This window comes from Triturus cristatus, chromosome 3_1 (genome assembly GCF_964204655.1).
Source record: "Triturus cristatus chromosome 3_1, aTriCri1.1, whole genome shotgun sequence".
NCBI classification, from domain to species: Eukaryota; Metazoa; Chordata; class Amphibia; order Caudata; family Salamandridae; genus Triturus; species Triturus cristatus.
In genome coordinates, this window is record NC_140583.1 from 849,347,274 (window position 1) to 849,371,200 (window position 23,927).

The 23,927-nt window shown below is 43.2% G+C and overlaps 1 protein-coding gene across 3 annotated transcripts in view; it reads left to right on the forward strand.

Moving 5' to 3' along the window:
- Positions 1-23,927, forward strand: part of GPR155 (G protein-coupled receptor 155) — a 444,365-nt gene that overhangs the window by 141,741 nt on the left and 278,697 nt on the right. For all 3 annotated transcript variants that reach the window (XR_014978918.1, XM_085645260.1, XM_085645261.1), the window contains exon 3: positions 20,551-20,950. Coding sequence is in view for 2 of the 3 variants with exons in the window: in XM_085645260.1 (XP_085501386.1) it covers positions 20,551-20,950 (400 nt within the window). In the remaining variant the exon portion in view is untranslated. The remainder of the gene's footprint in view (positions 1-20,550; positions 20,951-23,927) is intronic.

Below are 23,927 nucleotides of genomic sequence, written 5' to 3' on the forward strand. Positions count from 1 at the left end.
CTTTCTTTCGTGGTGAATCCCACATCCCTTAACCTTTTGAGTACTCTCTCGGCATTCAAATTATGTTCAATGTCACTCGAACCGTAAATCAAAATATCATCCTGAAAACACATCGATTTAGGACAATCTCTTAACACATGTTGCATTGCTCTTTGAAACGCAGAAGCCGCTGACGCCAGCCCAAACGGCATTCTTAAAAGTTTGTAGTTGCCAAATGGGGTGGTGAAAGCAGTCAATGGGTGTGAATCAGGATGGAGTTTAATTAGGTGATAGGCCGATGAGAGGTCGAGTACGCTAAAAAACTTAGCCCCTTGCAACGTGTTCAACATCTCATGTATCCTAGGTAAAGGATGCCTGTCCACCACAATGTTGGCGTTCAATGCCCTTAGGTCCACACATAGCCTAATGCTTTTCCCCCCATCCTTATTCGTTATGACAATGGGCGCCAACCACGCTGAACATTCAATCTCTTGTATGACACCTTGTTTGACCAATTTTTCCAATTCCATTCTTAAAGGTTCTCTCATCAATAGGGGGATCGAACGTGTTTTGTGCACCACTGGTGTAGCTCCCTCCTTGAGCTCTATTTTATGCATGTAGTTTTTAAGTACCCCCAAATTTTCATTAAACACTTCAGGAAATTCTTTTACCAGATTAGACCCCACCACTGGGGGATCAATAAGAAGTACCTGCTCCTGGTTATTGGGGTCGAGCTTAATTCCCAATTCCTTCTGGTGTTTCCACCCTAATAGACTTGAGCCCTCCCTGGTTACGTATACCTTCCCCACAGTGTGCCTGTCTTTGAAAGATATTCTCATTCTTACCATTCCTTCCAACGGGATGGGCACTCTATTATAACCCGAGGGAGAAATATCAGCTGTCTCTAGTTTGATGTTGTGTTTAGAAAACTTCTCATAGAACATGTTCTTATCTACTAGGGTAAAAGGAGTGCACGAGTCTGCATACACCTTGAACTTTTCCCCGTCCAGACTAATCTCACATGTGGGATACTGTGTGTTTTCTTCCTTGCTCTCATCCTCTATCTGAAAGATATAACTCTTTTCCTCCCCCTCATCAACCTCATTGTGTTCAACCACATGAACCTTGGTACTACCAACATTGCATACTATAGAAAAATGTCCTTTTTTGTTGCACTTCCTACATATAACATTTCTGGCTGGGCATCGCCAATTGTTAACTAAGTGATTGTGGTTTCCACACCTAAAACACTTCAGGCCTTCCATTTTATTGCTAGAGAACTCTTTATTCCTATTCTCCACTTTGCAGACTGCCTCCCCACTCAAACAATCTTTCGGTACAGACTTTTCTTTGACTTCATCTGAAACTTTCATTTCTCTCATACATATTGCTGTGTGTTCCAGTTTGCTATACTAATGGCTTCCTCTAAATCTGGATTTCTTGTGAGTAATTCCTCCTGAACCTTCTCCTCATTAGTGCATCTTACTAATTGATCTCTAATAAGAGAGTCCGTAAGCGCCCCAAACTCACAAGTGGCCGCCATACCCCTCAACACAGCAATATAAGAGGACACCTTCTCCTCTTTCTTTTGAATTCTTTTGAAGAATTTGTGCCTCTCAAGAACCACATTTATTTTAACTTTGAAATGCGCCTCTAGCTTTCGTAAGGTATATTCATAGACATCAACCCCTTCATCATCGTCATGAAATTCATCATCCACAAGTCTTCCTGTTATGTCCTCAAAAACTTTCCTACCATGTATTCCTAAATTATGTAACAGCATATGCTGTTTCCTGATGTTAGAAAAATTCCCGCCCCCAATGGCTATCAGATAAGATTTGAAAATTCCTTCCCATCTTTTCCAAGGTATTTCCGGTTCCCCTAACTCATTTAGAAATGGAGGCGGTTGGCTCATTCCTCCCCCTGCCATGGTGGGGGGTGTGAATTACTACTATTCCCAAGCTAGACCGCTGCTTACCTACACAGAGGCGGGGACAGTAGAACAAAATAGCGTGTGATGAGCAAGAGTGATGTTGTTTGAAACAGAGTATGCTAATATTTTCTTTCACCTTGCATTCCTACCCAAGATATATTTAAACATACACCAACACCATTGTAACCCATGTGGAACATATTTTCTCTTCCTCTCACCAAATTCCAGTCCTATTTCTGTGTTTGTTGTCAAACTCCCATAGTTCCCCTAGCGAGGCTATGATATACGCTTCCTGTAGCTGTGCAATCGGTTAAGGAAAAATGAACCTCTGAGGAAACTTCAAATAACCCCTTTTAAGGTGAAATCCTGATGAGAATGAACGTGTTCCACACAGTACGTTATCCCCTGGAGACAGTTCTGTGCCTTTATCACCATTGATTCTCCGTCGATCCGAAGCAGCCTTTCTCACTCCGAGGCCCCCTCACGCAATGCGCTCCTGCAGTGCGCCGCACCGACGATGCAAGCTCGCCTGGGCTTTGGATCGGCGCTCTCAGCCTGTCGACAGCCACACCTCCGAAGCGGCTTGTGAAAAGCCGATGCTTCACGGCAAAACTGAGTTTCTGAGGTTTCGCCAATCCAATGAAACCCCGAAGCAATTGATGCGCTGACATAGATGTCTTCCGACAGCAAACTTAACTGGGAGCTTCTACCGACACCAAACCCCTACGTGGGGTTCTAACTTTTCAGTATGTCCTCTGGGGGTCACTAAGCCCCCGCTCCCCCTGAATTCGGATTGACACCTTTAAACAGTATTCCCTACGTTATTCATTAAGGGCAAGCTTCCGGGTAGTTTACGCCCCTCAGCCTCATTCCCCACTCTCCAGATGGCAGATTTTCGACCTTAGCAGAGTCTCGGGGTACAAGGAAACGACGTCTTGTATTTAAGAGAAGTCACCCCCTCTGTCATTTACACCTCTCCGTCAGAGATGACACATGCGAATCCGCTTTAGCAAAGCTCCCTTCGTTGTAGGACCTCTCAAATTCTTCAAAGCGCCAGCAAGTTGAAAACTTCACAGGGGAGGGTGCAGCGCTGTCCCTGTCAAAGCCCCAGTTTTCCTCGTCTCCAAAATGAAGTAAGATCTTTACACAGGTAAGTGTAGAATACTTTATTTAGTCAAAAGGACAACCGCACCCTCATCTTGCTGGCAAACAGTACACAAGGTGAAGGCAGCCTGTCAACATTCCAAAGCAGCCTTCATGTCAACATTCTAAGCATTACCATTATGAGTGGTAGGAGAGGGGTAGATGGAATGTACCAAGTGGCAAATTATAACATATACCCATTTTAAAAAAAGGTTGATCCAGGGCTGATGGTGACATGCAGTTTATGAAAGGAGAAAGCATTTTAATGCAGACTTCTAACCCCAGATTCCTCACATTTTGAATATTCTGCACGTGCCAGACTGCATCCTGATGGTTTTCACATCCGTACGCAAGCACACCTGTAGGTGGCGCTGTTTGGTTCAGGCCTGGCTCCATATCCCCTTTATGAGAGCAACATTCAGTACCAGCTTCAATTCTTTTCAATTTGTGCCTTCAAATGCAGATCTGGGGCTCTGCTCACACATTCGTCAGCTTTCCAATGACTCCTAAAAACAGAATTCCAGGGATGATGTCTTAAAACTACAGGTTTCAAACCATGCTGCGACTGCTGAAAAACAGAGGTCAGTAATGGACCTGTATAAAATATGTCTTTGGTGTTTGGGCTGTGCGAACGATTCAATCATACAATGGTGCCCTTATGCACCCAAAGGCAAACCGGGACCATCAAGCGAAGCTTTACGTCTCCAAATGCAGGAAGTCTTGCCCTTCTTATAAGCTTCACTCCCATTTCAAGTGGATGCACGGATCCGCTCCTTTGTGAAGTTGTCTTCTTGGTCAAAGACCTCTGATGAGGCAGAGTCCAAAAGAAAACATAAGAAAGCGATGTGGGACTCAACCCCATGAAATACTCTAAAGGGTGTTGCGGTATCAGTAGTTCTCCCTCCCAATATCTGGGATTCCGCAGCTGATCTCAGTGCACCCAGAGATGTCATGCTGTATATATTTGGCACTCTTCCAGCTCCCTTTGGAGTGCCTTTAAGCCCCAAGGATCCACAGGGGCCTTCAGTTAGATTACTGCCTGTGGCTCTGTCCTCTGAGCCATCTGATCACCTTGGAGCAGTCACAGGCGCGGTACTTACTCCGTGCATACTTCCACACCAGCACCATAACCTGTGTCCTTCACTCCTTTTGCGGTGGCTCTGGAGGAGAATCTGGGGCTGGCTCCAATGGCCAACCCTGAACTGGCTTCAACATAACTCCGACCGAGGTTGCACTCCAAAACATCCTACGGCACAACCAGTCACTATTCAACCACCTGAGGCTGATTTTCTACTAGATCTACTTTTGACAAATCCTCGGAGGCTCCATTGTCTTTAGCTCTAATTCTGACCAAAGCTTGCCACCACCCAGCGACGATGATGTTGGAGATGGGGCCAATTTAAACCCACATTACCATGACAATTTTTACATGTACCTAATAGAGGTCAGAGGGATTAATACTTACCCTGATACAGGCATGTATTTTTCCTTTTGGATTTCAAAAGGAAGCAAGTGCTTCATTTGGTGTGAGAATTGGATGAGCAACTGAGGTCCTACACCTACAACCGCCCCCTGTCGTGTTTGAGGTTAAGATAAAGACACAGACTGGTGACCCTAATTTCCTCTCTAAACATCCTGCTCCAGAGGGTCTGGTTGTGCAGCCTTCCACCAGCCAGGTGAACTCCAGTCTATTCCCTATGACGTCCCATTATAGTGAGCTTAAGGGTAGTTTGGCATTCAGAAAAGGCAGGTTCCCTTCAAGTAGTTTGGCATAAAGATCAGTCCATGCAGTTTGTTAATTGGACCAATATGCATTTAGCCTCTGAGACATAGCTAGCAAGATGTTACCGGCGGTCCCGGAAGACTATAGGGCCTTATGGGCTCATTTCATTCAAGATGGTCAAGACTCGGCCACATATGTGATTCATGCTGGCATTGATGGTACAGATTGTCTGGGATAAGTAGTTAGCACCAGTGTAGTACTTCGCAATCATACATGGATGCACTACACAGGTTTCTCTAGAGACTTACTGGCATCTCTTATGGATATGCTTTTTGATGGCTCACAGCTGTTTTGGCGAGAATCCTGTGTCTGCCTTGGAATAATTCAAGGAAAGTTGGGCTATGGCATGCTATCATAGTCTTTATGCGCCCCTACCCAGGTTCGGAAATTCAAAGACTGATGAAGGGAGTTGGCATATAGGCGACCCAGTCCCTTTTAGGCCTGAGACGTGTATCTTACAGGCAACATGCAGGTCTCTTAGGGCACCAGTTCCTCATGTTGCCTTCCCCTACTGCAGCAGCTTTATTTTGCCATTAGTGGCACATACCCACCCTGTGGGAAGTAGGATCCAGCACTTTCTTCCAAGGTGGCGATTAATACCCTCCGACATATGGGTCCTCCAGATTGTTCAGCAGGGCTACACCCTACTGTATTTTTTTTGTTGCCCTGCTGCACCTTCCTGCCACAAAAGAACAGCACTTGTCCATTCTAATGCAAGAGGTGCAAGCATTACTCTTCAAAGGCTCCATTGAGATGGTTCTGGACTTGGAAATAGGGATGTATTGTAACTCCTGTTATTTCATGATGCAGAAGAACGATGAAGGTATTCAGCCTATCTTAGATCACGCCAATCCAGATCCTGTCTGTCTTGAATAGTACTTAATGGTATTGGGTTGAAGTTCAAAATTGACTTTCGTTGTCTGTCGGTTATTCTCCTAGCCATATGATGACAGAATCAAATAATCAAGTTAGAGGTTTTATAAGATATACTTTTGAGGTTAAAAATTTCTTGGTAGGTAACATACCATTTAAAGAGAGGGAGACCTTTAGAAATGTCTGTGGACTCCTAAGGGGGAAAGTAATATTAGATTGGCATGAACGTAAACAAACATAAGTCACTGGGGTTCACCAGATTACCAACCTTGCACTCCGAGAACACATCACCCAGAAAACCAAGACAACCTGGTAACAACCCTCTTTAAGGAGTTTTTCCTGTTCACGTTGCCCTTGCAGCAGTACCCTGGAGCTGGAGGGTCCTTGTGGGTCAGCAGGCCTCTTATCTGGGTTGTCTGCTGCAGTGTTCAGATGCGCTTTCCTCCGTGCCCTCGGTTGCCTCTCTGTAGAGAGCACGACTCTGCGTTTCAACCAACACTTGTATGGTGGATAGTGAGCCGAGTTAGATGACCTTGCATGCAGCATCTATGAAAGATTGCTTGAATAGGGAGTCCAGTTAATTAGGGTATATGTAGAAGCCAATTCGGATTTTTTTTTATTTTTTTAGTTTGCAACATTTTGTTCTCACCTGTATTTTGGTGCTGGGTTTCCAGACCAATACATAGGTCAATTGCTTCCTGTTTACCTCTGCGTTCACTTCCTGCTGAAATACTATATGAAGGATCTGGGTTAGTTTCAACTTGCATGACAGTTGTGCTTGATGCCTGGTTGCTCGCTTGCTGGACTAATTCAGAATTCTTCCAACTTTCTTCTTTGTTTGCCTGCAATCTCATTGTCTGTTACTTGACCTGTTGACAAGCCTGGGTGCTAAGAAGGTTTGTTTTTGGACCATAGTTTTTTCCCTTACTGCTGCAAATTGTTTCTGGAATAATGTTAGGCTGTCCAGTGTAATCCTGGAGTCGCTACTAGAGATAAAAAGCCTTATCTGCTGCCAAAGAAAAATCTCAGAAATTGCCTAGAAAACCTGCCCTTGAGACGTTGCAGTTCCAGTGACTTTGAATATGGATTAAGTTGAGGGCCTATTCATGACAGTCAATAACCTAATTCTCCAACTTGAGTTTGACTGCTAAAAATGTGGCTTTTTATCAATCCGTGGCAGTCTTGTAACAAAGATCTTTGGACCCTCCTTTGGTCGAATTGGCAGAACAATTTATTGGATATCCTGGAGAATTGAGATTTTCTGGATACCTGCCCGATATGTTGTACTTTTAAACCCCACGTTTAACACTGTGATAGGATGAAGGTGGGGTTTACTGTAAGTCCTACTGTCAGAACTGCCCTAGCGTGGCTAGTACCATATGTTGGTTCTGAAGCTAGTTGTCTCCTCGATAACTTCTCAGCTTTCCTATGTGAGTTCAATAAGATGTTTGATCTGCAAGACCAGAAATATTCTTCTTAGGTGATATTAGAAACCAACCAAGGCTGCTGGGATATCCACAGATTATGCAATTTTTATTGTATTCAATCAAGCGTTGAAAGATCATTTAAAGACAAACTTGCTACAGTAGGCAGAAAAACATCCTTACAAGAACTCATCTAACTTACCACTCGATTCCAGGAGGAAAGAATGGAACGCTGGAAACAGTCGCAGACTAAGACCTTTCATTAACCTATGTTTAAAACCCCAGAAACTACGGAGGAAGCAATGACAATTGGATTTACTAGAAGCCCTTTGACTGAGGATGAAAGGATAAGGTGGGGGAAAGATGTCAGTTTTGCTGTCTAAAGGGATGCCTTCTTAATTCTTGTCTTACTTGCTCATCCTGCCCTTCTAACGATTAAGAACATTGAAATGCTCATCTCTAATGCAGTGAGTAGAAATGTGTATAAAAGGGAAAAAACCCTTCTTCAGTCATTACATTCTTCCAGATGCTTTCGTCTTCAAGTTGAATTATAAATTGAGTCCCATCTATATCTTTTACTAGTTCCTGTTGATTGTGGAGCTTCTAATGTTTACATGGACATTCAGTAGGGATTAGAGTCTGGTGAGAATAAATGAGGTTCCTGTTGTAGTAGAAAGTGTTGATGGTACCCTTTATGTTATTAACTGAGGAAACCGAAGCAATGTTAATTCATATTGCTGATCACTATAAAAAATTACTTTTTATCTCATTTTATCTCTTCATTATCCAGTTATTTTCTTTTGCATAGCATATTGATAATATTAACGGGTCTACAAGAACTTTATTTCTTGGTTCTGAAAATTATGTTAATCTTTGTTCTCTAAGTCAGCATTCAACAATTAGAACTTTAGAAAACGGTTATGACTATTCTCTGCATTTAGTTGCTCAATGTCTACACTGGATGCTTGTCAAGATGTAATTAAGGATCTATCATTAAGGAACTGCCACTCAACCACCGTTTTGATTGTGCAGTCAATCTTGTTCCTGAGGCCATTGGTCCTTTTGTTCAGCCTTTTTATTTGTCTGCCTTGGAGAGAAAAGCTCTTAAGGAATATCTTGATGCCAGTCTAGAGAACTGCTTAGTGGTTCCATCCAAATCTCCAGCTGGGGCAACAGTATTTTTCTTCCTAAAAAGGATTCATCTGAACTTAGACCATACATCTGTTATAGAGGCCTCAATCAAGGCTATAAAGGATGAATATCCCTTGCCTCTAATTTCTGACATTTTGAAAGCAGTCCCAGAAGCAATGTTTTTTACTAACATCTAAGAGGACATGCCATCCAATTCGGATAAAGGTATTACTTCAGCCTTTGTAATGCTCCAGCAGTCTTCCAACTATTCTTGAATGCTATTTTGCCTGATCTGATTCAGCACACAATGGTGCTCCATATGAAGGACTTTTATATTGTTTCAAGGATCCATAAAACCATTGACTACATGTGAAGGAAGTCTTAGTGAATAAGAGGAAATAGGTTCCTTGCAAAACCTGAAAAGTGCCTATTCAAAAAGATCCCCTTGAATATTTGGGTTATGGCCTTTCCTCTGCATAATTTGGTATGGATTCAGGCAAGGGTAAGGCAGTTCTAGATTGGCCAATTCCCATTTTGGTACAAGAAACTCAGAGCTTCTTGGCTCTGGTCAATTACTACTGAAAATTAATTCAAAGCGTTTCATAGTTAATTACCTCAATGACTGCTCGCCTTAAGAAAACAAGATGTTTCGGCTGAATCATCAAGCCACCTTAGCCTTTAAAATGCGAACAGATGAATTTGAACATTCTGCCATTCTGCAACAACCTGATGTGACCAAGCCCTATATCCTGGAAACCAGTGTCTCTGAACGAGCACTTGGAGTTGTTTTGATCTCAGCTGGTCAGGGTGGAATGGAAGATCCAATCAAGTTTTATCCATGGTAAATTCACTCCTGTGTAACTTACCTATTCTCACTGGATAAAAAAACTACAGCCAATCATGTCAGCCTTCATTGAATGGAGATACTTTCTTCTTGGAGCCAAGCTCTGAGTGATATCTCATAGTGACCATCTACATTTCTAAATGCTGAAACAGGCTGAGTGTCGAACTAGACAGCAAGTTAGTGGGGCCATTTTTTCCAGCAGTATGGTTTCACCATTACATACATATCTGGAACCCAATAACACTGTAGCAGAAACTCTATGCCCATGCTATCCTGAACAGAAGGTTTTTAAATCCAAAGAAAATATCATTCCACCCTGCGCTTTTATCTTAACCTTGACCTATCCTCCTTACATTTAGTCAGTCCTAATGAAGGCAAGATTCATCATTATCACTTTAAAATCTGATTTCAGCAATCACATTTCAACACTATTGATAGTTTAATCTTCTTTCATGACAAAATATTTATTCCTCCAAAGACACTTCAAAGGGTAGTTTTGCAGCTGTACCTTGATTCTTTGATTTCAAGGCATAAGTGCTAACAAACTGCAGAAGAATTACCAAGAAGAAAGTTCTGTTCTCTCTCATTATCCGCTACTCACCCGTCTACACAGTTCTGCTCTCTCTCATTGTTATGTTATGTTATGTTATAATGGACTTATACTGCGCACAAATACTCAAGAGTGTCCTGGCGCACAAAATAACAGTGACCCTATGAAACAGAGCTTTAGCACGACTACGGAAAAAGGAAAGTTTTCGATTGTTTTTTAAAAAGTCTGAGATCCTGGATATTCTGTAGTTCCTGAGGCAAGGCGTTCCATGCCATGGCTACTTTGACAGACAGAGACTGGCCCCCCAGCCGAGTTCTGCGGAAGCGTGGGATCACCATCCGTCGATGGGTGGCTCCCTGCAACGCTCTATTCGGGACATAGAAAGCAAATTGCTTCCTAATATACATAGGTCCACAATCATGCAGCGCTCTATGCGCCAGGGTAAGAGCGTTGAATTGCACTCTGTGGGCCACAGGCAGCCAATGCAAATCGCGTAAATACTTTTTTACGCTAGATCTTCCAGAGATGTTGAACAGAAGTCTGGCAGCGGCATTCTGTATAGTCTGTAGTTTTTTAAGTAGGTATCCCGGAATCCCCACATACAGAGCATTGGCATAGTCAAGATGGGAGAGGATGAGAGCACGAACAACCATTTCCTTAGCCGACCTCGGCAGCAAAGGGAGGAACCTTCTTAAAGACTTGAGGGTGCCAAAACATACTCCAAAGAGTTTCTTGATTTGTTGCGCAAACCGCAAGTCCTCTTCAAACCAAGCCCCCAAGTTTTTTGCTGGGGCACCCTCAGAATTAGGACGAGGAAAGTCAGGAGGCCATAAAGATTCTCTAAAGGCGGATGGAAATCGACCATATAATAGAACCTCAGACTTATCCTCGTTGCATTTCAATTGAGCGGAAGCCAGCCACCTAAACACAGCGGAGAGGCAGTTCTGGGCAGTTTCTGTTGACAGATCGGAGTCCTTACAAGTAAATAGGAGCTGGGTGTCATCAGCATATGCAATTATTTTTGCACCCATCTCCTCACCCAGAAAAATCAGAGGGGTCAAATAGATATTAAAAAGCAGGGGGCTCAAGGTAGAGCCCTGAGGGACACCAGTAGACATCTTCTTGGCAATAGAGGAGAAAGGAGGAATCCATACCTGCTGGTTCCGCTCTTCCAGGAAGGATTTCATCCGGTCCCAAGCAGGGTCAGCAATGTCAGTATTAGAGAGGCGAGCAAGGAGTAATTGGTGGGGCACCGTATCGAAGGCAGCAGAGAGGTCAAGTAAAATCAGGGCCACTCTGCCACCCGCGTCCAGGCACTCCCTAATTGCCTCAGCCATTTCCACCAATGCAGTCTCGGTACTGTAGGATGCCCTAAACCCGGACTGCGCCGGATGAAGAAGACCAGATGTTTCCACATAGGCCTCCAGCTGTTGAAAAACCACCTTCTCACAGACTTTTGACATAGCTGGTAGAAGAGAGATGGAGCGATAACTAGCAAGCTTTGTCGGGTGTAAGGAAGGTTTTTTCAAGAGTGGTAGGAGCTTAGCCTGTTTCCAGCTCCTCGGAACGACAGCAGTCTGTAGGGATAGGTTAATAATCCTATTGACCTCGGGAAGGACCACCTCAGCGACCCCCGCAAGCACTCTGGCAGGACAGGGGTCAGATGGAGACCCAGACTTGAGGGATTTGAGGATGGCCAGAGTATCTGGTCCAGCTATGGGCACAAAGTTCGTAAATAGAGGGGTTGAAAATGTAGACACTGAAGACAGCAGAAAGAGGGGGTTACTCGGTGAAAGGGGACCCGATCCGAGACCGTCTTGAATAATCTGAATTTTTTTTTCTACAAAAAAGGAGGACAGCTCCTCGCACCATTCAGATGAGGCTGGGAGGACCGTTTGTTCAGCGACAGGTGACAGAAAACTTCTTACAATAGAAAAAATCTCCTTACTATTGTTGCTAGCTTTAGCAATCCGTTCAGCATAGAAGCTGCTTTTTGCTGCCCCAATGGCTGCATAGTAATTTCTCTGAGCTTAACGCAAGGCAGTTTTGGCCTGGGGACAGTAATCCCGACGCCAGCGCCGTTCCAGTGTTTTACAGGCCAATTTGAGGTCTCTAAGAGTGCCTGAATACCATGGTTTAGATGGAATTAGTCTTGGTCGGCTGGTGGAAGGGGATCTTGACACCGCACCAACTCCTTGACTAATCCAAGAGGAAAAACTAACTACCGCGCCTTCAAGATCACAGGAGGCCGGTGGGCAGGACGTTGAGAGAACCTCAGAAAGGGCCGGAATATCAATCTTACGAATCTGTTTATTATGGGCCGGGAGTGGAGGGGCGAGAATTTCCCTATAATCCAAGAAAAATGTACCAAATATGGTCTGACCAAATGACCTGCAAGGGGTCCAATACAGATAAAGCAAAGTTGGAACAAACCAAGTCAATTATATGACCCCATTGATGTGAGGCAGAGCCAGATCAAACAGGTCAGTAAGCTCCCTAACACCAGAGGCTTCAGGACAGTCTAAATGGATATTAAAATCGCCCAGAAGGAGGAAGTTAGGAAAGCGTAGGGCGCGTGGAATAATAACATCATCCAGGGCTTTCAGGAATGCACCCGGGGGGCCAGAGGGACGGTAAACCAAAGTGTCGCCCAGAGTGTAGTGGGGCGATATAACAATGGAGAAATCAAGCGCCTCTCCCTCTACTAACCCCACAGAAGCTTCACTGGAAAAAGCCCAAGTATCCCTGAACACCACTGCAATTCCACCCCCTCTCCCTGTTTTGCGGTCCAATCTTGCAATTTTATATCCTAAAGGGATAGCCTGCTCAATCGCTGGGGCGCAGGATTCATTAAGCCAAGTTTCAGTTATAAATATCACATCTAAGTGTTCATCCGAGAGAAGTTCGTGGATGTCAAGGGCGTGTTTGACCATAGAGCGTGAATTGATAAGTGCAGCCCAAATTTTATTCACTCTCTTGGTGCGCTGAGCAGAGGTTACCTCCTTGGTGCAAAAACAAAACTTGCAGGAAGGGCAGGTCCTAGAAAGACTCTGAAGGACTGCCGATTTATCCCCACCGGTGCATCTGATATTATCCAGAGCCATCAGTTCGCTCCTACTAAAAGACCTCTTACCTCCCTGCTCTTCTAACATGTGACGGGCAGCGTGGCTGGCGCTGGTCGCTCTCGGGGTGCGGACGGGCTTGCCTTCGGCGCGCCCGCTGCTCGCTCTGCTACTTACCTTATTGACTGGCTTGGGTGGTAGAAAGGTGTTTTCTGGAGTCCAGTTTTTTCCCCTTTCTGTTGAGGATTGTTTCTGGAGTAATTTTAGAATGTTCAGTGCAACCCTAGACTCTGGAGTTGCTTCTTGAGTTAAAAAGGCCTTCTCTGCAGACAAAGTTCTTCTTCGTGAATCAGTATGTCCTAGGAAAACTGACTTCAGAACTGTTATTTAAACCCCTGCACTCTAGTATCAAAATGGTGTCAGTGTCCTACGGCATGGCCCCTCGAACTCCATTTCCTCTTACAGGCATCATACTAACCGCAGCATGCTTCATAAACAACTTGAAGAAATATGACCATGTCACCTTGATGTAGCTCCATTTGCTCCCTTTTTTGGTCCACACCATCTTCAAAACCAGTTTAATAATTTACCAAGCCAGCACGTCTGGAACGTTCACCAATCTGACACGTTTACCATCTCCGGTGGCTCAGCTGTCTTCCCACCTGCAGTCAGGACCCATCATAATGGAGAGAAATAAGTCCAAAAAAGGGAAAAACAAGGCAGGAGGGACTCCATCTGTGGACCCGGGATCTGGAATGACATGGTATCCATCACGGCCCCCTTAACTGTGCTTCCGTTTAAAGACGAGTCTCTTTAGAGAAGACCACATCACAACTGAGTAAAAGTCTTCTTCTCCCTCTTATCGCAAAGGCAGCTCACCAATCATCTTTGGACTGTATCTTTGCCATGTACCCTACACAGTGCTTCTCTGCCTTTCAGAAAAGGTTGCCCTATAAAAATACCACATTAGTACATTTATAAAAGAAATTAAGATAAAATCAAACCCTAGTGGTAGACCCGTGTGCAGTGAAGAATGTGATTTGTTAAGGAAGGAAAGGATGTCAGTGTGGAAAGAAGGAAGTGCTGGAGGTGTTTGATCATGTTTATGCACGTCATACGTTTTGGAGATAGAGCTGCTCAGAGTGCGTATAGTATACTTTTCTGTGCTAGAGAGGTTAAAAAAAAAGAATTAAAACAGAGTTCTATAACATGTAGAGTCCACAGAATTATGAGCTTCAGTTCCTGTGCTAAAGAAAAGTTCCAGGAATTTGAAAATCAAAGGGCAGCTCGTGATGGAATCAAACCTCCAAACATTTCACTTTTGGAGCATGTGTCCCATGGAGTAAAGTTGTCTAATCTCAGGAGCAGATGTATATCACTCATTTAGGACAGTGCCTGGAAGCCGAAATTAATAAATTAAGTCCCACATGGGTTAAACATATATTCAGAATAGAATAGGTGAAAGATCCCTATCATGGGAACCTCTCATCCTACTGGTCCGTTTTTGGAGCAGGTCTACCTGAAACCTTACAGTAAGAAAGAGCCTGAATCAATTGAGGGCTTGACCTTGTAGACCCATATCTGCTATTCTGTCAATAAGAATAATATATTCAACCATTAAGAATGCTGTGGTCAGATCGAGATTCAGGCAGCCCGCAGGACACATTTGTAAATCTGACTTGGCTGGCATTGTGATATTTGGACACTTATCCCTGGTCAGGGATTGTTCAGCTAGTACACAATGTTTAGATATTAGATCGAAGTGATTGCTTGGGTTTGCCCATTGCAATCCACTGTTTTGTGATTGTAACATGACTTTGTAATATCCAGGCCAGGGAGTGACCAAACGCTGTCTCCAAATTAAATATATAATGTGGACTGTACACTGAATGAACACCTATTAGCCTACTATTTAAGATCTGGGGCAGAGTTACAAATTTGGCCAGCGGGGAGTTTCACCTGTTTTTTGCACCACCAACACATTTTCTTAGTATAAAAAGGGCTGCAGGTACTTGTGTTGCTATTTTTGTAACACATTGCAGGAGTGCACATCTTGCTCCCAATCTATGTAAAATGAGTTTTCCCTTTTCTGTTCTTGGAAATCGTCCCAAGCATTTGCATATGTATCACATTACTGAGGGGGTGCATGGGAAAGGGAGTTTTTCAGTAGGTGCACCACAAGGTAATATACAGTTCGCTCATGTCTGAGGGCACACTTTGGATGCATTCCCAGAGTGTACAAAGGACTCCACACGAGGGAGTGATACAGTGGGAAAGACTGTGCCCCTCTTTGGGAGGTCCCTGTCCTCTCCCCAACATTAGGCTTCTCAATCTCCATTGAGTGCTTCAGTCTCTCCATTGCTGGGGCAATCTCTGACTTTACGCCTGCACTGATGAGAGAACTTTTTTGGTAACTGGCATACGATCCCCGTCTGTACTGAGTAGACACAATGAAGGTGTCTTCAGACCAGAACTGTGTACATGATATGTAATCCAGTTCCTCTGGCCAGATTGCAAGTGTGTCCTATTAAAGCAAAATGCGTTTGTGCCCAGTTTTTGTGCCCGAACACTATCAGATCACAGACTGGGGACACAGACACCTCTGTAGTACCCATTGCACTGTGGAACATTTTCCTTCTACTCACTGTCTGGTGGGCCTCATGCAAATGAGGGAATACGTTTGTCCTTGCCCCGATATTCCTTCTAGACATCACTCTTTTCAGTACCTTGGGTGCCACATCTCCTGCCTGCCAGATTTGGCCTGGTCTTTTAGTCTGCGTCCATTGGGGATGGATCGGGATTTGCGCAGATGGAGCTGCTTCCCCATCAACCCAATGAGACACCCTACTTTATTTAAAATGATGTGCTTGCCCCTATAGCTCTACATCCTGGTGAATTATCCATACCCCATTCCTCTGGCGTGGTTCTGCTTCATCACTTTGAAACCAACCTCCTTCATTCGGACATGCGGATGACATCGCATGGCTTTTGTCGGCTAGAAAGTTGACCTTCAACGGGGGCCTGGGTATCCCAGACCTTTTATGTCTATTATCTCGCCGCTCAACTGGCCCCGATAAATGAGTGGTTCACCGGAGGTTGGGACCACCCGGTCTAACAGCTCGAGTTGTATCTTCTAATCGAGTGTTAGACCTATTGTATGGCACCGCATTGTCCCCGCTGACCCCATCTTGTACTCTGGTGACGGTACTGTGCTGGAGGACGGCCCTGCGTCTTACCCACTGGATGCACCGCCTCACAGATATACCTCCCCTATTGCGGGGCACCTGGTTACACCAGATGGCTGGACTTGCGGGATTCATACACTGGGACCACATAGGCATCACCCACTTTGGCGACGTTCGTAGGCGGGTGCTCATGAAGTCTTTTCAGGAGCTACAGGAACATTATAGCCTATCACTAACAAAGTTCTTTCGGTACCTTCAACTTCGTCATGCACTCTTAACTCATATGCCAGCTGATATGGAGATACCTGAATACAGCCCTATAGAAGCGAAGCTATTAATAGGTCGCCTAGGTAAAGGAATGATCTTGATGATCTATCGATCTCTGATAATTAATACCCCAGATCCCTTTCCTCAGTTACCTGGTCAATGGGAGGGCTGGGTGGGGGAACTTGATGGCGAGGACTGGAGAGATGCTCGTCTTGCCCAGTGGGAGCTGGCTATTCCTTTTAGGCTGCGTATGATGAAAATCAACGATCGACATACTACTTACCTCACTCCATATCCCCTCCAACGGATTGGTGAGGGGGGACAGGCGTGGTATGCATGCTGTCGTGCCCCCAATGCGGACTTTGTTCACATGACATGGTCCTGTCCACGTCTAGTGCTCTTGTGGAAGGGAGTGACACAGAACATTTTGACGGTCCTGGAACACACTATTACGCTGGGCCCTCATGAGGTTGGGGCTTTTGGAAGGCATTGGGGAATCTCGTTCTGAGAGGAGTCTAATTGGGCTTGTAATCCTTGTGGCCAGACGGGACATTGCCCGCTATTGGAGGTGCCCGGAGGCCCCCTCCCTAGAGATGTGGCGGAAGGGTGTCGATTGGTGTGTGTGCCAGGAACAGCCTGTATATGAATCCCTGGGTTGCCCTCAAAAGCATTCACAGATAGGGGCAAAGTGGTGGGCTCACTACGGACTACCTGCATAAATGTATGGTGTGGTTGGGAGGTGGTCAGTGCCATGTGATCAGATCAAGTGGGATGTTATTTAAAATGTGTACGGTTCAGTGGACGCAGCTGTGTATTAATGTGATAATCAATAAAATGTGTTTATTAATAAAAGGGTGAGTTCTGGGAACAGAAACTCTTGATAGGCGCACTAATGTGCTTCACCTAGTAAGTTACCTCTTGCCCCACCGACCCTCCGGGACTTCCCAGACACATCTTCGTAAAACGCATGCCAATCTACCAACAGTAAAAGACGAAGCACCAGAATGAAAACCAACACTCTGGGCCTGATCACAGGTTTGGCGGTCCGACCATCCGAACGCTGGGGCCACGGTCTCTAGAAGACCGCAGTGCCGGCGATCGGCTTGTCGGAAAGCCAACTCATAATGCTGATGGCAGTAAAAACTCTTCTGTACTGCTCTATGGCAGCTGCTTTTCCCCGACTGTAGCCACGACGGTCTGCGGATGGCTGGCGGTGTCGCGGTTCTCCAGTAGTCTTTTCTTTAGCAATCCGACAATCTCGTAATACAGCAGTTGGACCGCAGCCACAGGTATAGTGGCTCCCGAACTGGCAAACTCGTAATTCGGCCTTCTGTATTTTAGAGTTACAGTCTCCAAGTAAAAGCATATCTTTAGGTAATGCGGTAACTGTAATTCTATGGCAGGACAGGACGCTTTGGATTATGCTCATGGGAAATGTAGTATTTTTCTGTGGACTGTTTCATTGACTGCTGTGTTTCAGTAGATAAAGAAACGAAAGCATAATCCTTGCCGCCGTGTCCTTAATAAAATTGAAAATTCTTGACGCAATAGCTAGAAGTTTTTATCCAATTGACTCTTCATGTATTTAGTTGACACTTTATTTATTCTTTTTAAAGTAAATAGAAATCCAGGCACCAGTACAGGACATTGTTACAACAACAAACGCTTTAATTTTCTTATCCAGAAAAATAAAACGAGAGTCAAACATCTGAATTTTCCCACACATGTTTTACACAGTTGTAAGCATGCAAACACAACATGACTCATTTGCCTGGCAGGAACAATTCAGGGACTTTCCCAACTTGTCAAATGCCCCCATCTCTAGTACTGGATCAGTTGGTGTTACCAGGTGCATGGTTACCATCTGGTCCCATATTCGTAGTTTGCTTAAGATAACAACCATGTGGGCTCCAGGTATTCTTTGGCCTGGATCTAATGGGTAGAGGTTTCTGATATGCATCTGCAGACTCATTGCATTGGATTGCATCCCTGAGCAATGATATAAATTTGGGAAGTGGGCCTCTCATTCAGGCAGTGACCAAACATCGCTTCGTCAGTACTAGTAATAATGCTGTAAGTTAACTATTCCTTTTTGGCATAGAGTCAAAATATCCTAATAGTGCCATGTTCGGATAGCTGGGTGTTGCATACTGGCCTGAGTTTACTTATATCGTTGCCATCAATCCAATTCCATTAGAATAATTTTATTTGATGTGTTTGATGTTATGTATCTACAGATTGCAAAAATGTAAAGTGCAGTAGGCTGTATTTTAATTGAGCACAGCAGCAATAACATATTTTTTTCAGTGTCTGAATACCAAGATCATATTCACAGACAGAATTTAGGGTTTCAAATATGGAAATTTGTAAGATGAACGTCAAAATAGTCTTTTTTTTAATTTATTTGTTTAGCAATTCTACTAGTAGATGAATATATCCTGGGCTTTTTTTGGGCGGCCCTGTTTGAGGTGTTCTCGGGTTATAAATTATACCTGCTTAAAAAGATGGCCTACTTGTGTGAACTCACGCTGTAGTAAGCATTCAACCACCAACTTCTTCAGTGTAGCTGAAAGGGTGGGCGGGTTATTCAGTATTGGGATGGTTCGGAAGGATAAACTGTCAGACCCTGCTCAACTATTGGCCTTAAATCTTGCTCAGATAGTGCATCTCGAAGTTTGGATCAAATACAGTTGCTTCTAAATTCAGATCAAATAATTATTTGATGTCCACTATTACCTCAAGACAAGACCCAGCAAACATAGATACCCATCCCAGAATTACGCCCTTCCCGTAATGTAAGAAATTTCAGTATTTATAAATAACACCTTCCATAGCACATTATTTATTCTACCAACTCTCATTTCAAGCATACATCTGCTTGTTAAAACAAGGAACACAAGGGCTTGCAGTGTCGTCAAAAATCCATACAGATTTCTGACTTTCCCCAGGACCCTAATGTAAGACTATCGGTAAAGACTGACAAATCCTTTACACTCTCATTGCTTATGAAAACATTCTAGTTTATTATGAACAACTCACTCAGGGCTCTGGCTATTCTTAAAGAACCACTAAATTGAGAAATCGTAATCTTTATATTTGTTCCTCTTCCACAAGATCCATTACTATCAAGTGAACCATAAATTTACCGCTGCATAGAATATCTCATAAATTGATCACCACATGCTAGAAACTATCTTCAGAGCTATCCAATGAATGATGAGGGATATTAAGCTTGTCGGTAAAGTCTGTGGTGTGCTATTCCTATCCATATTTAAACCCTCATGCAGTATCAAATTACAAATTCATTAGAAAAATATTAGGAATTAAATGGATATACAGTTACAGATGTGATTATATTGTTTATTTGCTTCACCCTAGCTTTCCCCCCCACTTATCTTGTAGCTTAATTCTGTATAGAACCCAATGCCTATTTGTCCCACACCGTTGATGCCCTTTTCAGGTTCTCATAACTCCCTTTTTGGCGTAACATGTTTCTGCACATTGCTTTCTTTCTATTTATAATATTTCATTCATACCTGGAACAATTTTACAAATTGGTACTTTTGTAAGAGGGACAAAATAAACTGTAATCAATATCTTGTTATTCTGACCTTAGTATCAAATGCAGAGAAAAGATCCCCTTGTTAGAAACTTTTAAAAGATTTATTAGCTGGTGGCACTTTACATTTGTAAATGTGATTCCTAACTCACTTTGGTGTACTTTGTCAAAGTAGCTAGTTTCAGCATGGTGTGTATGACACAGGGAACTCAACTTGGTTTTTCAGTCATTACTTCAATATTATTCTTTCAGTTGTGACGTAAGATCTTACGTTATCTGGTGTGGTCTTTAATTTAGTGCACATTTGTGATTGTTTAGTCTCTCTTTATGGTGTTATTTAATTGTATTGTAAAAAAAAAAAAGAATGACGTTTCATGGGACAATGCTGTTTTCACTGTGGTGAACTTTTCCTGACATGTGACTTTTACCCTATGTGATATTGATACATTTTGTACATGGATTTTACTTACATGATGTGATAGTTTTATGACGGTTTAACACTTAAACCTAATTTCCTTACCATTTGTATTTATAAGAATTCTTAATTGGGGCTATTTTGATTGTTCAAATATATCAATATAATATGTGGGCAAACAGGAAAAATATTCCTGATGATTTTTGTGCAATGCAATGTAGGTGAGACTACAAATTCATGAATATGATGTTCCATAATCACCATACCCTTCACAGGTAATTAATTGGAGTCGCCTGTTGACTGAAGTCCTGCATCAAGTATGATGGATGTGTTATGTAATGATATAATTCAAAACAAAATATGAATAAAAAAAATAACCAATTTTATTTCTGTATTTTATAGTGCAAGCTTTATACCAGTCGTCCTACCCAGAATATATTCAGTATATTTATTTGGTGGCTCCTGTATCCCTTATAATGCTGAATCCTATTGGGTTTATCTTCTGTGAAATCCAGAAATGGAGAGACAATCCTAATGTGACACAGAATAGAATCAAAATTGTGGGATATGCCATTCTCCATGTGTTAAAAAACCCCATCATACTAATGGTCTTCGTTGGAATCTGCTTCAATTTTCTTCTTGGCCAGAAAATCCCTGCCTTCATGGAAAATTTTATTGATGGACTGAGCAATTCATTCGCTGGCTCTGCACTCTTTTTTCTTGGACTTTCCATGGTGGGCCAGATAAAGAAACTTGACAAGTCTGCTTTTGTTTCACTCCTCCTTCTCATCACAGCAAAATTGTAAGTAATATTTTTTTATCTTGCATTATTTGCTTTCTTGAATAACAGTGCATTATTTATGAATTGTAAAACACGTTAGAATTTGTGCCGAGCAATCTTAGATGTTGTGACATAAGTCATTAAATGTTGTGTTTTTAATGCTGAATTGCTAGGAGAAGGACATGAAGTATGAACCTCAACAAGCAAGGAGAACATTTTTTAGCCCTGTTCCCTGTTGGCTCTTGAGACAGAAGGTACTGTTTCAGGAGGTCCAACAGGAAAGCCAAGGGTAGCTGCTGCAACCGCTTGCTAAACCTAATTGACAAGCATGGGAGCAGTCAACAGTGCAATGTCCTATTTTAGTCAAAAAGTATAATTAAAAGAAACACATTCTAGACAGGTTTTGGGTTACTTGGTTTAAACTTCCTCAGTGGGTTTGATTCCTTGGTGAAAATCTCAAATAGTTAAAGTGATAAAAGCAGATACATGAATGGTTAATGTCTCTGTATTAGCCGTAGAAAACCTCCTGTGTATGCTTCTTAGACAAAATGAAGATGACAACCTGTTAATACTGTGAGGAAAGTCAATTGAGGTGGGGGAAAAGACTCTGAAAAAGTCAACCTCTGGAGGGTATTGTTGTACGACTGACACGTTTGCCTTTTGGCAGAGTGGGACAACACATGATTTATGTGGTAATCTGTATATCAAGGATATTTTTCATAGATCTTCATTTAGTTTTATTAACCGCTATATTGTAAATTGGTATATTATGTAGCTGTCACCAGCATTTGGATGAGGCCAAAATTTTTGTTAGGGAAGACGTGCTGTTTTTTTTTTATCAGTTTGTGTGCTACGTAGGAATTAAGGGACTGGCGAACTGAGGGGTGGCTGACGCAACCGTAATATCCCATTTGGTAGTTCGTATGATAATTTTTTTTTTTTACTTTAACTTGTGAAGCAGACTCTTGTCTGATGAGACTGTTTTTAGTAATGTGCAAATTTTACAATTTTTTCATACTGTGAATTAACAGTGACCTTCAAAATATAAAGTATGTTTTGGGTGAAGTAGTGTGCTCTCTTAACAAATGAAACATTTTACCTAGGCTTATGTGATTTAATGTTTTTTTTTATTTACTTAACATCCTTACATAGCGGCCCTGTACCATATTATATCAGTACGCTTCCCATAAACTTTTTTTTTTCTTCAAACAGTGTGCAGTAGAAAGAGCAACATAAAATCATAGAGTACTGCAGAGTGGAGGGTGCAATAAATTATTAACAGTGGCAGTAAAACAGATCGAAGCTGCCCAGGGGACACCACTACATTTCCCATTAACCATCCCCACAGCAAGTGACATGACTGCATTTCGCATCATCCATCTCAACTGGTTTCCCTCCAAATCCATCTTTAAAAGACTATGCCGGGCAAGAGGACCTCATTCCCCAAAATCCTTCTGCACAGAACACCACTGCACTTCCCATCATCCATCTGAACAGAAAATGATATCACTGGTTAACCATCTTCAAACGAATAAGCAAGCGGATTTCATTTTCTATCATCTATCTACACAGGAAATTACATCACTCATTTCCTGCCTAAACCGTCTGAAAAAGCCAGGCAAAGGGGCTTCATTCTCCATCATCGATCTCCACAGGAAGTAACCTCCCTTCCTGGCTTCTCCCCACTTCAAACATCTCTTCAGGCTGTCCTATCGCCCAGGTGGACGCAAAGTAGACAATACTGGTTAGGGCCAGGAAAGGCATTGGTCCAAACCCCCTTTTAATCTGACTGCTACAGGGTAAGATCTAATCCTGTGTCTCACCCAACTCCCCATATTGTTAGTCACATCCAGACCTAGACTGCCCACGTTGTTGCAGGAAGGGAAGACATGTTTGCTCCTGTCTGGCGGGTGATTTAAAAATGCTCCTGCCAAGCTGGAGCAAACACTATTTCCTGCCCACATCAGTGCAGGCAGGGAAACTACTCCCAGGGGTGGGCTCCCTGGGACAGACTACTTGAGCCCGCCCTGGAGGATGGGATTCCCGGAGCCTTTAGAGGCTCTGGGAGGGAGGCCACGTGCTCCCCCCATCTTTTTTGAAGTTATTTTATGGCCTCGGGGGGGGGGGGGGGGAAGGGGTCCCTGGGGCATTTTAAGGCTCTGGGAGGACAGCCACGCAGCACTCTTCTTCTTGGTTTAAGGTTTTGGCCTGAAGGATGAGCTCCCTGGGGCCTAACAAAACTCGGAGAGGAGGCGGTTCACCCCTCCCCTTAATTGATGCATTGGACTCTACTCACACCCCTTCCCCAAATAATATATTTTTTTAAATGGCAGAACGTTATTGTCACGTTTTTTTCTTTTCTTTTTTTGACGGGAGTTCCACAGGATCGTGACCAACCCCCCGATTTTGTTTTGTTTCCCTAGGGGTCCGCCCCACAAGGTATCCCTACACTGCCCACTTATAATATTTTTATGTCCAATATAAATGTAATAACACATAACATGCCATAATCATAGATTAGATTAATGTAAAGAGCAGTGCTTCCTTTTCAGGTCAAAGCCTACCAGACAGTGCAGCTGCCTTGTCTGCTAAAGACCTCTTGGGGACATTCGTAAGGCTGACCTAAGCATGTATTCAACCCATTGCTTATCATTGGCTTTGTAACTCACATTTGCTTGCTTTCTATTTGCTGGCTTTATTAGTGTTAGGCTGTCCACCATGTCTTTATCCCTCCCGTGAGTATAGTTTACTGTATTCTTCCATGATTTCTCACTTTCTGTAAACAGGCTTTTATGTTTTGTTCTTACATTGTCACATTGGCTGAGCATTCTACGAAATAGGTCAAATGTCAGAGTCTGTCTTCTGAGGGAGCTTGGTGTTTACTTTTCTTTCTCTGACTTCAAAGTGAGAGACTTTATGTGACTATCTGGGGGTTAAAAGGAAGTGGCTGTTTTTCTCGTTGGTTCTCTGTAGGTTTTACTAGTTTTTCTCGTTTGCT